The sequence below is a fragment of the Aquila chrysaetos genome, chromosome 14 (genome assembly GCF_900496995.4).
Source record: "Aquila chrysaetos chrysaetos chromosome 14, bAquChr1.4, whole genome shotgun sequence".
Lineage (NCBI taxonomy): Eukaryota > Metazoa > Chordata > Aves > Accipitriformes > Accipitridae > Aquila > Aquila chrysaetos.
The window spans coordinates 24,577,402-24,592,617 of NC_044017.1; the positions used below are offsets into that span (position 1 = coordinate 24,577,402).

The 15,216-nt window shown below is 43.5% G+C and overlaps 1 protein-coding gene across 1 annotated transcript; it reads left to right on the top strand.

Annotated features, from left to right (window-relative positions):
• Positions 1 to 9,173: 9,173 nt before the first annotated feature.
• Positions 9,174 to 14,567, top strand: PCDH20 (protocadherin 20). Its single transcript, XM_030036694.1, has 2 exons — positions 9,174 to 9,304; positions 10,460 to 14,567. The coding sequence occupies exons 1-2, from the start codon at positions 9,254 to 9,256 to the stop codon at positions 13,154 to 13,156; spliced, it is 2,748 nt and encodes a 915-aa protein (XP_029892554.1). The 5' UTR covers positions 9,174 to 9,253; the 3' UTR covers positions 13,157 to 14,567.
• The last annotated feature ends 649 nt before the right edge of the window (positions 14,568 to 15,216 follow it).

The following is a 15,216-nucleotide window of genomic DNA, read 5'->3' on the forward strand; positions in this document are numbered from 1 at the left end:
GTACCTTCCTTGGCAAAGCCTCTGACATCAACCCATTTTACAAAAATGGAGTGGCAGCTCATCTGCCATTACCTGAGTCCTAAAAAAAAAGATGTTTCCTCTTCCTTGATCCCTCAGGAAAAGTTGAGGCCCCTTTGCTGAGTCAAAGGTTCTTCTGAGCCTTCAATGTTGTCCTGTGGATAGTCATCACAATCCATAGCTTTAAGCCAACCAGGACAGATGTAAAATTTATTTGGTGGGTAAAACTGTGTGCTATTCCTCTCAAGTGAGCTTTAGGCACTTCACAGAGACCATGATAATTTTAAATGGCTCCCTGATCAACCAACAAGCTGCTTTGAATTCTACTCTGTGGCATGAACTTCTCAAGTACTGTAAAGGGAGAACAAGCATCAACTCTAGGTTGGTGGGAGCTCTTGATGCTGTACACTTCTCCCCGTCTGAAAAAAACAAATTACATTAGTTTAGCTTTCTTTTTAAAATTACCTCAACCTTGAAACTAGCTATGGGTACAAATTACTGAAGAAAAAAATTCACGAACTTGAACTCCTTTTATAAATTTTAAAAATAGCCTCTGAAGAGTGCAAAGCCACTGATGTTACAAAGTTCAGTGACCTGTAATAACTATTATTGTTTCCATTGACCCATAGTAACAATTGACCTGGACTGGAACTAGCAAGACTCAATAGCACATTTCCAATTTTTTTTAATGTTCCATTTTCCAAGACACACACACAGACAAAAATATCAGTCTACATCAGACAGTCCAGCTTTTAATCTGGTTATGCTTTTGGTGACAGTAAAACTATAATCGTAAAACTAGAAGGTAATGAATGTAATGTCAAATAACTAAATACAAATCAATAGACAATTGTGCAGAAAATCAAAGATAATTTTATGTCTTTGAAAAAAACCCAATAAAAATATCAATATTCATTATACTATCATACGTGGAAACAACTGTGTTTATGTTTATAAAATCTAGTATCAGGTTGTCTAAAGCTGAAAGGCAAGAGGGATGTTGCTGTTTCAGAGGGCGAAGCATGGCAATCTAAGTCAAAGGAGGAAAGTTGCTCACTAACAGTAACATATATTCTGGACATATATGGCATACATATCACACATATTTATATCTGAGGATCTTTACACATCCACAGAATGGTTTCAGTATCAAGAAGATTCGTAGTTAATACAGTACCAAACATTTGTTTCAGAGGTTGATCTTTCTACTTTGACTCAATAAAAGAGTAGTGGTAATCCTTAAAGTTTCAGACTGATCAGAATGAGATCTGAATTAATATAGGATAGAAAATGAAAAAAAAAATATTCTTTTCCATAGTTCAGTTAGTATCTCTTCCCCTGTGTTGATCTTCCCATTGCTGAATGTTTTTAGAACTTAAACAAATTACTTATTATCAAATGAAAGATTCGTTCAAGAAATGTATTTTAATGTAAGTGACCATATGTTGAAAACTACCTTGAATAATAGGCAGAAAATACAGCAGGGACATTGACACAATTCAAATCGGAATGTATTCAGTTTCTGTTATTTAAGGGTTCCTTGGATTGTTACTTTTTGCTCTGCTGCAAAATCTTCTCAGTCAATTTACTTACAATACATATTCTATACATAGAGGTACTATTTATGCATATATCAATTTTTGAAGAGATGTACCAGAAGGGCAATCTACCATTTAAAAGCTATTCCAGCTAGCAGTTCTATGCTCTTGTTCATTGGCTAGACAATTGAAATCGAGCTTTTTATATCCCTAAGGAATAAGAAAACACTAACAAACATCTTGGTTATGCTGTTAACACTGCCACGTTAGATGGTACATTACTAAAATAAAGTTTGAAATAGAAATTTACATTAATTGCCATTTCATTCACAATCCCATATTACCCTGAATAAGGAGAAAAAGGTTTTACCCTTGTGTAGAGGCTGCTCATTTTTCCATGAATTATGCATTTCCATTTTTTAGCAAAAAAAAAGAAAATTGTTTTTTCCCTGAAGAAATTCACTATATGAAGTAAAACACTAGATAATTTTACTCTATGCTGTAGGAAATGCCTTTTGACTTTTATTAAACTGCTTGCTGAGTTTCTGATTTCTTGAATTAAATGGTTATTTTGTGGAGCCCTAGAGATGTGCAGCACTGGGAAGAGGGAAGAAGTCGAACTCTAAGCTTGACTTTTCAATGCTGCTTAAGAAACATGTCAAATTTGTCAAATGAAAGTGCTGCCTTATTGTGGGTAAAAATTTCAAACATCATCTTCCTGCAAGTTAAGTTATTTTCTTCACTTAGTTAAAGTGTTTATGTATGAAGAAAAAGTGGTGTCTGGTGAATAAAGGTAACAGTTCATAAAAAAATAATGTATATAATGAATTTTGACTTTCTGAAACTATGTTAGGCATAGATCTACTTTTTTTCCTATAAGATGTAATTATGTCTAAAACGATTGTGAAGTAACATCTGTAAATATTTCTTGATGGGTAATTTGTGGGAAGTGTGCTGCTAGCGTCCAATATTTAGGATCTTTGGATTGAACAGTGGTCTCAAAGTAAATTGGTAATTATTGTAATAGTACAGTTTAAGGTCACATCTGCAATGTAACTATTGTGGCTACACATTCAGCACTCTCCTTCTCTATAATCTACCTTTAAACAGATAAAATTTAAACATCTATATCTGAGCTGCTCACTCTAGCCCACATTTTTAGTTGGGAGAGAAACAAACCCATCCAGACAGCAATTTGTCTCACTTGTTTTAGACACCTATGTCTTTCAGTTACATACCTTGGAAATGTCTATATCTCAGAAATTAACAAAAGAGTCTAGACTAGAAGCCTGATTTTCAGATATCAAAGTTAGAGCAAGCAAATCCCACCCTTTCTAATGAATAATAATCCTCTCTTTCTACTGCACATGAAAGTTGAACAAGACAGAAGTATGATTTTGATGTGACCAAATGCTTTTACAAACTCAAGAAAATCTGTATTTGGACGAACCTCAGAGTAGGTTTGGCTCCCACTGTTTGTTCAGCTCTGCGGAGCGAACCCAGGGCCTCTACAGAGAAAACGCTCTTGCCTCTTATCTCAGTAGGGAGCTGAGTGATCAGAGTGACAATGTGAACAATAAAGCCACTATCAGCTGCAAGATTTCTGAAGCGTACAGCCAATATGTTTTCCGATTATGTAAAAAGTTGACTATCCTTTAAGTTGTTTGGTTACACTATCTTCATTTCATCACAGACATAAAAATGTACTAAATCCCACTGAGAGTTGGTCAATTCACTTGTCTAAATAAAAGAAGCAATTTGACCCAAACCCCAGATTGCGTAGTAATTATCCCATGTTCAGTAAAAACTTTTGGGGTTCTTTAAGAATTTTGGTGAGCAAGGAATAAGTTAGTATTAGAGAATTAAAGCTAACATCTTCATTAAGAATTTTTACCCAAACATACACTGAAAGAAGATGACAGAATCTGGTCCCTGGAAAATTCAAAATGGTTTATTGTCAAGGAAGCAAATGTTCATCCCCCGTGGCCAAAGACCTCGGGTGAAACTACAACATATTGTATATATTTCAGAGCAAAGCTAGGCAGTTCAACTGACAAGGTAAAATATATACAACTGTCTGTTCCAGAGGAACTAAGAGAAGAGAAGCTGGAATACTCTTGGAGTTGCAGCAGTCATAGGAAAAATGGTACGTGTTATTGCACTATATCCACTCTCTAACCATTTCCATCTCAGAAAATGAAATGGGACTGCAGGCTGTGGCTAGTTGCCTTAGAGGAACTACGTGACACACGGTAGCCCACATGGAGCCCGGCAGGCACGTGCCTCCGCATCTGATAGCTACCTGGCATATCACAGGGCTTCTTCAATGCATTGTGCTCTATTGCTGGGAGCAGTGTGCTCCTCGCAGAGCTCATTTTTGGCATCGGGAGGTTGTAACTTCAGCTCAGAAGCCATGGCTTAATGTCAATGAGAAGTCGATTAAAAAATACATATTCATGACACTCTTCTAACTTGCAGGCATTAGGTAGAAAGTGAACTGGTGGAAGCTGGAATGCTGTCCCTGAGCTAATGTGATAAGGACCATAATGAAAGACTTATGGTATTAATAGTTTTTAGCAGTATCATATTAGTACTGTACCTCAGCCTGTGCTTTGACTTGTACAAAACAAAAGTTTTATCATTATTATTTTAAGCCTTACACAAGAAGTCAGTGAAAGTGAATGTTAATACACTGTGTAATACAGTGTAAAAAACACCAGTAAAAAAGATGTGGTGGAATATAAATCTGAGTTAAATCCTTCCTTCCTACTTACTTTTAGAAAATTATGCCCAGTTAATAAATTTTAAACTAGTTTTTCTTTTGAAAATAAAGTTGTGATCAGACTAGATATATATTGAAGGCAATCTTTTTCACTGGTGGAATATTTTGGCATTTTTCCAGATAAAGAGAGACATGCGCAAAGCGTATGGAGACATACGCAAAACATCATAACCAAAGAACTCATATTTGTATGAAACCTCACAAGAATTTGAGGAAGAAGTTGGTCAAACGTATCAAATGCAGTTGGTTCAGAGACCGCAGGAAGCTTTTTTCCAAGTTCCTTTTCTCTGCCAGTGTTTAACAGCTCGGGTTTCTGATGCTTCACCACAGTCGGCCCCAGTAGACGCTAAGCTAACTAGACAGGAAAATCTCATCCACCTTTGTCAGCCTTCCTATCAAACATCACTTTGTCTCGTGGGGTATTTCTTCTGAAGTTTAGAAACCACTTTCACATGGTAGCTACTTTCTTGCAAGGTTGTCATGACGGCAGCAGGGTTTTGTTCATGAAAGACTGCTGAGCAGAACCTTGCAGGTTCACCTTGCAAGAGCTTGCGAGAACCAGCCCTTTGAAAGCATGACTGGAGATTTGAGCGATATAAACTCCAGAGTCATCCACTTTCCAGCTCCACTGCTGCTCCATTCAAGCTGGACCCAGAGTTTTTTACGGTCTTTCAGCGTTACAAGGGAAAGCAGTGCCAAGACCCCTCTCCCGCTCTGTGCTGAGAACAGGATGATCATGCTAGGGCTGATCTACAGTGACATGGAATGATCACAGCTTTCAGTACAAATGCAAGCACCAGATGCTTGGCACTTCTGCAGGCAAGGTCGCTATCCAATATTCATAGAGTCTTTCACACTGTCATCCGCTGTCCTGCACAGGAAGTTCAGGAGGCAAGGCATTTTCCTTACCGAGCAGCAAAGCAATAAAAAGCTTATATCGCTAATAGTTAAAAGGATCTCCTTTACTTGCCCTGTATCTTTTGCAGTTTAAGCTCTTCAGAGAAGTGGCAGTCTGTTAGTCTTGTGCCCTTCTGTTTTACTGTGAGCAGGAATAAATACTAACACCAGTGCTTTGACTCAGTTTGACTGTTTCCCCCTGAAAAGCACCTAGCTCAAAGGGTCACGCTGACTAAAGTACTACGGAGTTTGTCAGCTGAACCAGTAGAATCTCACTGGTAAGGAATCTCACACCACAACCTTCCTCAGTAGAACCACAGGCTATAACTGACAGCTTTTTGTTAGGTTGAGGGGACAACATGTACCTGCATCCCCATCTCTTATAAAAGTTGGTTGGGGTTGCCAGCCGTGCCAAAAAGTACTATTTGAGATTCCCTTTCAGAAGTGATGGTCCTGAATGATTCATCTGGAAACACTTCCATCTGCCACCGGAACACTGCCCACGAAACCAAGGCATTTCAGTTGAGTATCAATACCTGCTATGTCTACCTTAATAAAGTCAAATAAATACTCTATTTTACTATAGCAATAATGTATAGTATTCTAATGTATTTATAAATAACTATGACCTTCTTGGATGCCTTGTCACTTGATCTCAGTCTTGTGCTTTGTAATTTACCTGAGGCAATCAGGCATCCCACAGAAATGCTCCTACTTGTTCCTTCTTATTCACTAATTGGAGCCAGAATCTTGGATGCAGTACCATTATATGGATATATTCAGCGATAATAAGATTTGATGTAGCAAAGTGCAAGTTGAAAATATAAAAGTGATCGAATGGGACTGGGTTTACAAACTGCTAACAACTTATCCCCAGAAAACATAACTGAATTTATGTTTAGAAACATAGAACATATATGTTCTATGTTCTAAACATATGTTTAGAAACATCATATATAAATATAATGAAATCAGTTAATGATTTCCTGGGAGTTTGGAAGGGGCTCTACCCCCCAGAAAATGCCAGGAATGAATGTGCCAATTTTGTATCTCTTCTGCACTGCTTTTTCTCTCCCACATATCCATCCCATACACAGCTGGAGTACTTCTCCTTAAACAGGAGATTTATTGGACACGTTAGTCTTTAAGGAGCCTTTAAGACTTATTAGATGTTGCTGATGTCTAACAAAATAAAATATTATAGAGCTACCAGCTGCTCCAGAAAACTTAATTCTGCTGTTACACCTGTGGTTTAATAAAAGAAAATGCATCAGGTGTAATGAAAATCTGAATACTGTAATAGCAGAGGCATCGCCTACCCTATCAAGGCCTCAGGGAAATGCAGTGGCTGTGATGGTTAAGAAGAATGGTATAGTAATAGGTAAGTAATTTCAAGAGCATAAGAGGAAAGGGAGATAAATTGAGACATCAGGAAAAAAAAAAAGTTAAAGATAGAATTTTATAAGGACTTCATATTCATTCACAGGACTACTGATTCACTAAAACTAAGATTATAATCAGTCTATGAAATTCAAACTCCACATAAATCAGTGTCAAAATCTGACTGAAATCCAAATGAGTCAATATCTCTCTGTTGAAATGAATAAAATTAGAGCAGATGTGAGTCAACTAAAAGCATCTGTCATGTCCAGCTAAACTAACTTAAACAGGATCGAGTTTATGGGCACCTTTCACACTGAGCAATCTGCAGAACAGTGCATATGGATGAGAATTTAGTAAAGGACTTGGGTAGTTTGATTTCTCTCTTAAATTATACATGTTTGCTCTGAACTGTATATACTGTATTGCTTGTTCTATTTGTGCTAGAATTGAATGCTAAAGATATAAACAATTTATAAGGGCAGTACATACTGAGTGGTTTCAAACCCCTAGAGATTAGTGAATAATAAATATAGCTGGGCCTTTTCTTCGTACCCTAATGCGCGACTGTTTAAGTCACATATGATTATTGTGCTAATGTCATTTTGGGGATGAAATGGATATTAAAATCATAGTATGTTTCAAAGAGATCCACTGAATAAAACAGAGCCTGATTCCACTGCTACTGACTTTAGAAAGAATGGGGTAAAGCTCTAATTTGGACAAACAGTATTGCACTATTTATATTTCAAGGATAGAGGATATGAGACAAAGGAATTAATATGATTTGTTTACAGCCCTGGAGGAAGTCACTCTTGGAAGTTTTTGTTTCTACTATGTTCTGTTTTGTCCTATTCTATTCTATTTTATTCAGTTCAGCTTGTGCTGCTGCCCTTATCCTCACAACATCCAAGAACCTCCCAAGAGTTACTACACAATAAGTTCTGTATTTTTCACTTATGATTTGCTTTTGAAAGATACAGTATTATAAAAAACTTGGGGATAAGACTGGTTTTGGATTGGGATTCTAATTATGGGGTTTTTTTGTTTCTCCATTTTGGATTGGACGTGGATATTATCTCAAGGAGTTGTAGAAGGAAAAGGGAAGACTATTTTTTTGTTTTGACTGAAGGCAAAATTTTTGCTGTCCTATATGTTTTTAGTACCTAAGCTGAGATCAAATCATAGAATCATAGAATGGTTTGGGGTGGAAGGGACCTTAAAGATCATCCAGTTCCAACCCCCCTGCCATGGGCAGGGACACCTTCCACTAGCCCAGGTTGCTCAAAGCCCCATCCAACCTGGCCTTGAACACTGCCAGGGATGGGGCATCCACAACTTCTCTGGGCAACCTGTTCCAGTGCCTCACCACCCTCACAGGGAAGAACTTCTTCCTTACATCTAATCTAAATCTACCCTCTTCCAGTTTAAAGCCACCACCCCTTGTCCTGTCACTACATGCCCTTGTAAAAAGTCCCTCGCCAGCTTTCCCGTAGGCCCCCGTTAGGTACCTGCACACTGTGCTTGCCGTGGAGCATGGAGATGTTCGAGGTGGTCTTCAGACCATGTGATTTAGACAGTTCAATCTCCTGTACAAACTTTACCTTTGTGAAGGGCAGCTCCGCTGTGCTTGACAAATTCAACTGCCTACCAGAGTCCCAATACCAGAGCTCTCAGCAGTGGCCTGGAGCCAGCCCATTGAACACTTTAAGGCTAAAGACCGACATCTCAAATTCCGTTTGAGATCTTGCAGAGAGCCGGTGTAAGGAACACAGGGCAGGTCGGCTGCCCTTCTGATAGTCCAAGATGTTAAGGAAATGTGTAATTGGTCTTGCGCTATCTAAAGTTTCCTGAGCGCTGATAATTTCGTGTCTAGTTCCATGGCAGTCTCATAGTCTAGCCAACAGGGACTGGAGACTATAAAATGAGAGCACATAATTTTCTGCTGCAGGGGACCTTCGGGTTCCTAGCCAGGAGGAAATCGCAGTTGCTGCTCTAATTGGGCAGGCCACGCATCTTCCGCCAACCGAACACTTGCAAACTCCTCAAAAGATTACTTTCATTTCGTGCAGACACAAACTCCTCACCCCTCACCGGGGCTCCGCAACGCTCCTCAACCCCAGCCAGCTTTTAATTCTCGCTTCGCCCGCCGACACCCCCATGGCAACATCTTCCCACGGAAGAAGGACAAGACGATTTTACTTTAATTTTTTTTTTTTTCTTTTTTTTTTATCCCCACCTTAGTTTCCCCACGGGACTATCATCCTCCCCTGCTCCCAGGGCTTTCCACGCATCCCACCTCCCCTCTCCCCGCTCAGAGCCAAACCTCCCCCCCGCCCCAAACCCTGCGGCGCTGCCGCAGCCTCCGCGGGCGCCCCCCCCTTCCCGTGCCCGTGACTATTGGCCGCGCCCCCCCCTCCCCTCCCCGCCCGCCCTCCCCCCGGCGCCGGCGGGTTCCCGGGCGGCGGAGGAGGGTCCGGGGCGGCGCGCACCGCACAGCCCAGCCCAGCCCAGCCCGGCACGGCACGGCACGGCACGGCACGGCGGCGGCGGGGGAATGGGCAGCCGCGGGGAGGAGAAGCGCCGGGCGGGCGGAGGAGCGGGCGGGCTGCTGGGGCGCAGCCGGCGGCAGCCGGGCATGGGGCCCCCGGGTGGTCGCGGCAGCCCCCCCGCCCGCGGCAGCCTGCAGGTGAGGGCTGGGGCGGCGGGAGGGGAGGCGTCGCGTCCTGACCCCCCCGGCCCTTCCCGAGCCCGGCTTCGCACGCAGCAGGAAAACCGGCAGAAACCCCCTTCCAAACAACGCAAACCATGCGTGTATATATGTTTGTTTGCTGTGTTGTTTGGTTGGGGTTTTTTGTGCGTTTTTTTGTTTTTTTTTTTCCTCTTGGCTCCGATCTCCGCGGATCAGAGCAGCCGTGAAAAGTTTTTTTTGTTGCCGCTGCCGACGCGGGTCGTAGCGGGGAGCCGCGAAAAAGGGAAAAGGGGGCTCAACAAGGGGAGAAGGAGGAAAAATCCCCCCGCGGAGACGATGCCCGAAGTAACTTTCGCGGAGCCCCTTGCCATAGGCGAGGGGCCGGGGACGCGCTAGCCAACGCGGGCAACTTCTTTCGCGCAGCTTCTCCGCGGCTCCGCTCCTTAAGTCCTATTTCCAGCCGGCAGCCCGCGGGGGACCCCGGCGGGGCGGCGTGGGGGCGGCCGGAGGCGGGGGGGGGGGGTCCGGGCTGGTTGGGGCTGGAGCCGCCGGCTCCGCGGCCGCGGAGGGCAGGGAGCCGGGCGGGCTGCGGGGCTGGGCGGTGCGGGCCGGGCCCCCCCCCCCACTGCACCGCAGGGCCCGTGGGTATGCGGGAAGAACAGGCTTTGGGACGGGGAGGAGTGGGGTGGAGTGGGGGGGGGGAGCGGGGGGGGGACGCGTTTCCCGTTGCTGCTGTGGAAAGGGAAGGGGGCGAGCGAATGTTTGGGGGTGTGCGGGGGGGGAATGCCCCGGCTTGGGATGTGTGTGCGGTTGGGAGGGTAGGAGCTGCTGGTGAGAAGGTGGGTGAGCATGGGGGGGGGTGGGGGGGGAGGCAGGGTGCCCCCGGGCCATCCCTGGCAGTGCGTATTTGCCGTGGGGAACGCAGCTGGTGTTGCCTGGAGGGTACAGATGGCGATGCCCTGGAAGTAGCTGCTGTGCTGGGGTGGGGGGAGAGGACGGGGGAGAGAGGGAGGATGGCTTCCAGTTGCAGATGCCGCACTCCCAGCTGGCGGTGGCAGTGGGGGAGGCGGTGGGCAGGGGGGGCTGCCTCCTGCCTCCCCCCCTCGTCTAACACCACCCCCTCCCCACCCCCCTGTGCCTCTCTCTCCTCAGCACTTGCTCCTCTTCCTGCTCTTCGTTGGACCTTTCAACTGCTTTGCCAGTTACAGCCGCGCCACCGAGCTCTTCTACAGCCTCAACGAGGGGCTGCCTGCTGGGGTGCTCATCGGCAGCCTGGCCCGTGACCTGCGGCTGCCGGTGGCTGGCGGGCAGCACCCTGGGGCCCCCCAGCCCCCGCTCTCCTTCACCCTGGCCTCCCGTGGCTTAGGGGGACAGTATGTGCAGCTGGACAACCGCTCCGGGGAGCTGCACACCTCGGCCGTGGAGATCGACCGGGAAGCTCTGTGCGTGGAGAGCGGCGGGGCCGCCGTCTTCGGGGGAGCGGCCGCTGTCTCCGCTTCCTCGCCCTCGCCCGAGTCATGCCTGCTGCTGCTGGATGTGCTGGTGCTGCCACAGGAGTACTTCCGCCTGGTGAAGGTAAAAATCGCTATCCGGGACGTCAACGACAACGCGCCCCGCTTCCCTGTGCCCCACATCCGCCTCTCGGTGCCTGAGAACGCGCCCGTGAACACCCGCCTGGCTATCGAGCACCCCGCCCTTGACCCCGACGTGGGCACCAACGGTGTCCAGACCTACCGCCTGCGAGAGAACTACGGTGTCTTCACCCTGGATGTGGAGGAGAACGAGAGTGGGGAGAGGACTCCCTACCTGATTGTTATGGGGGCTCTGGACAGGGAGACGCGGGAGGAGTACGTCACAGTCATCGTCGCTGAGGATGGGGGGACTCCTCCGCTCGTGGGCAGCGCCACCCTCACTATTGGCATCAGCGACGTCAACGACAACTGCCCCCAGTTCAGCGACTCGCAGCTCAACATCACCCTTTATGGGAATTCCAGCCTAGGGACGCACGTGGCCACTGTCCACGCCGTAGACGTGGACCTTGGATCCAATGCCCAGATCACCTACTCCTACAGCCAGAAGGTCCCCCAGCCGTCCAGAGACTTGTTCCACCTGGACGAAAGCACGGGAGCCATCACGCTCTCCAGTAAAGTTGATGGGGACACTCCAAGGCTCCACAGGCTGATCATATTGGGCAACGGTCCTGGTTGTATCCCTGCCGTGATCACAGTGCTAGTGACCATCATCAAAGTCATGATGAGGCCACCTGAAGTCGTCCCTCGTTTCATAGCTAATGAAGCAGAAGGTGTGGTGTACCTGAAGGAACTGGAGCCTATCAACACACCGATAGCATTTTTTACCATCAAAGACCCCGACGAAAAATACAAAGTCAACTGCTATTTGGATGGTGATGGGCCTTTCAGACTTTCCCCGTACAAGCCATACAACAATGAATACCTGCTAGAGACCACAAAGCCTTTGGACTATGAGACACAGCAGCTGTATGAAATCTCCGTAGTTGCATGGAACTCAGAAGGATTTCATGTCAACAAGATAATCAAAGTACAGGTTCTGGATGACAACGACAACTCACCAGTTTTCTCTCAACAGCTGATAGAATTAACCATTGAGGAGAACAATGTTCCCAATGCTTTCTTGACCAAACTGCATGCTACCGATGCTGACAGCGGAGAAAGAGGGCAAGTGTCCTATTTCTTAGGCCCTGATGCCCCTTCCTATTTTGCTTTAGACAAAACCACAGGAGTTCTTACAGTTTCCACCCAACTGGACAGAGAAGAAAAAGAGAAATACAGATACACTGTCAAAGCAGTAGATTCTGGGTTCCCTCCAAGAGAATCAATAGCAACTGTCACCATCACTGTATTGGATAAAAATGATAATAGTCCAAGATTTATCAATAAGGATTTCAGCTTTTTCGTGCCAGAAAACTTTCCAGGTTTTGGTGAAATTGGAGTTATAAGTGTCACAGATGCTGATGCAGGGCAAAATGGATGGGTTGCCCTTTCAGTTCTGAATGGAAGTGATATTTTTGTCATAGATACTGGAAAAGGAGTTTTGAGAGCTAAAGTCTCCCTGGACAGGGAGCAGCAAAGCTCCTATGTTCTGTGGATTGAAGCAGTTGATGGCGGTGATCCTGCCCTGTCTTCTACCGCAAAAATAACTATCCTTCTTCTGGACATAAATGACAACCCCCCTTTGGTCTTGTTTCCTCAATCTAATATGTCTTACTTGTTGGTCCTTCCTTCTACCCTTCCTGGCTCTCCCATCACTGAGGTCTATGCTGTCGATAAGGACACCGGCATGAATGCAGTCATAGCTTACAGCATCATAGGAAGAAGAGGCCCTCGACCGGAGTCATTTCGGATTGACCCCAAAACCGGTAATATCACCTTGGAAGAGTCACTGATGCAAAATGACTACGGCCTCTATCGACTGCTTGTCAAAGTTAGTGATCACGGCTATCCAGAACCTCTCCATTCCACCGTCATGGTGAACCTTTTCGTCAATGACACTGTTAGCAATGAGAGCTACATTGAAAGTTTGTTAAGAAAGGAGCCTGATATCAGTATAGAAGAAAAGCAGCCGCAAATATCTATAGAGCCTACACATAAAAAAATGGAGTCAGCATCCTGCATGCCTACCTTGGTAGCTCTGTCGGTAATAAGCTTGGGTTCAATCGCTTTAGTAACAGGGATGGGCATTTACATCTGTCTAAGAAAAGGGAAAAAACATCACAGAGCAGATGAAAACTTGGAAGTACAAATCCCATTAAATGGAAGAATTAACCTGCACATGTTGGAGAAGAAACCGGTGGAGATTTCTAACATTTGACGTTTCTTTGTGGATAAATCCAACATCTGAAAAACCTTGGACAACTCTGAAACACCTAGCCGTGGGTTGTATTGACAGAGGTTGCAATGAAGGACTGCTAATTTATAACTTAATAATATTATAATTGTAAATAGCTGTTTACAGTTTTTTAAATTCAAATTCAGTGTACAGCTTTTTTATGAAACCTTAGTAACTAACAGCTAGCACCCTGTCTATAAAAATGTGGACATCATTTGCAGCTTTCATAAACCAGTAAGATCAGTGATCATAAAAAAGGGGAAGGTAAGACAATTCTTTAAACTCAAGTTTTAAAAGTCTTTTTAACCACAAGAGGGCATCAGATGCTCCTGAGCAGGGAACTGTTCGAGGTACTGTCAGTGAGATAAACACAGAGTATATTTTAAATATATTGGTTTTAATATAAAATACACATTGGCATACAGACATTTAATCACAAAAAAAAGAAATGTCTGTCCCGATGTATGTATAATTAAAAGAATAAAGACATTAAAATGCACTAGTAATATAAAAAAAAAAAAAAAGAAAAAACCAGAATGTTTATTACCTCACAAGTAAAGCTTATACAGTAGGATAGAAAAGGCATTAACAAGAAGTGCAATTCCTGTTGAGCAAGAATGCAAGATATTGTAATGAGAATCTGAACTGCTGTGACATATCATCTTTCATTTGCTCCAGATTTCACCCACATTATCATCTGCTCCAGCAATCTGCTGGTCATTTTTATGGAAAAATTATATTTAATATTTCCTACAGCAAATAATGACAGAACCCCATGCTCATCCTTGTAAACATGCCAGATGCAAGGAAGCAAGGGAATGGCTAAATCTTTAGTTGTCACAGAAGTGGTGATATTTTTTGTACTTTGAGCAATCTGTCAGTAGTACTCCATCAGTTTGGTTGTGTAATAGATTTTTTCATGTGATACTTCTGAATCTGATCTGCCAGATGAAAACAAAAATCGCTTCATATTCTAAGGAATTATAGGACTTAGTTTATTCTGACTGTTGCTCCTTTCTGGACTGGTATTTCATGTGAAAGATCTTGTTTCTGACTTTTGGCGACCATTCCTGGCTCCTTTCCATTGGCTTTGATTTTTGGATTAGATCCAAAATCTGACTTGTAAGACTGGTGGCATATTTTGTTGATAATTTATTCTTTGCTGTATCCTCTGCAACAAAGCAGCAGGTTTATCGGTGATGTATCACTTTCACTTCATTTTAAGAGCTGAGAACTATCTTTTGTATGATGATTACATCAGATTTCTCTGTGTGAACAAGATAAATTAGTGTTATGCTTAAAACTGATTATTTTGATTTCTGGCATCATATGTCTGTAATGTACCAAAAGTGTTTATATGTCTGCAAATTAAAGCTATATATTTTCATAATAACTTATTCTCTGTCTCTCTCCTAGAATTTTAATTATAAAGCTAAATATCATTTTAGTTATAAGAAACGTGTATTTCACAAATGCTTGCGTGCTGGCTATCTTGTCTGACGTGTCGTAATACTTCCCCAAATTAGTACACTGAAAAATCATTAATGAGAGTTTATGCTGTACTTCTTGAAATTACTGGCAAAGACAATTGTATTTCAGCTGATCTAAGTGGGGCAGCAGCTGATACCTGTTTTAAAAGTAGGGAATGCAATTTGAGGCAGTTTTTGATTTTTTTTCTCTCTGTGACTGGCACATTACTTCATGTTGAGCCTATTGAAATGTTGGAGCTTCTTACAGGTACTGGTTCTGCTTAGCGTAAGTAAGAGTATTTACATAATGCCCAGATTTTGCCATTCTACCTATAAGAAATAGCTGCTTTTTCAGGTTAGAGTATTTTCTGTTTATGCACAGTTTGGTAGCTGTGTTTCCTGAAAAATTAATTCAGCCTGTCAGAGGTTTGTGGCTAATCACCTTTTTTCATTTATTTTCCTAGTATTGAAATATGAAAATGGTACGTATGCCTGAAATGCATTTGTCACAAAGAGACATTGTTTATTATCTCTGAAGAAAAATTACATTAATGCTTTGGAAATGGCTTCAGT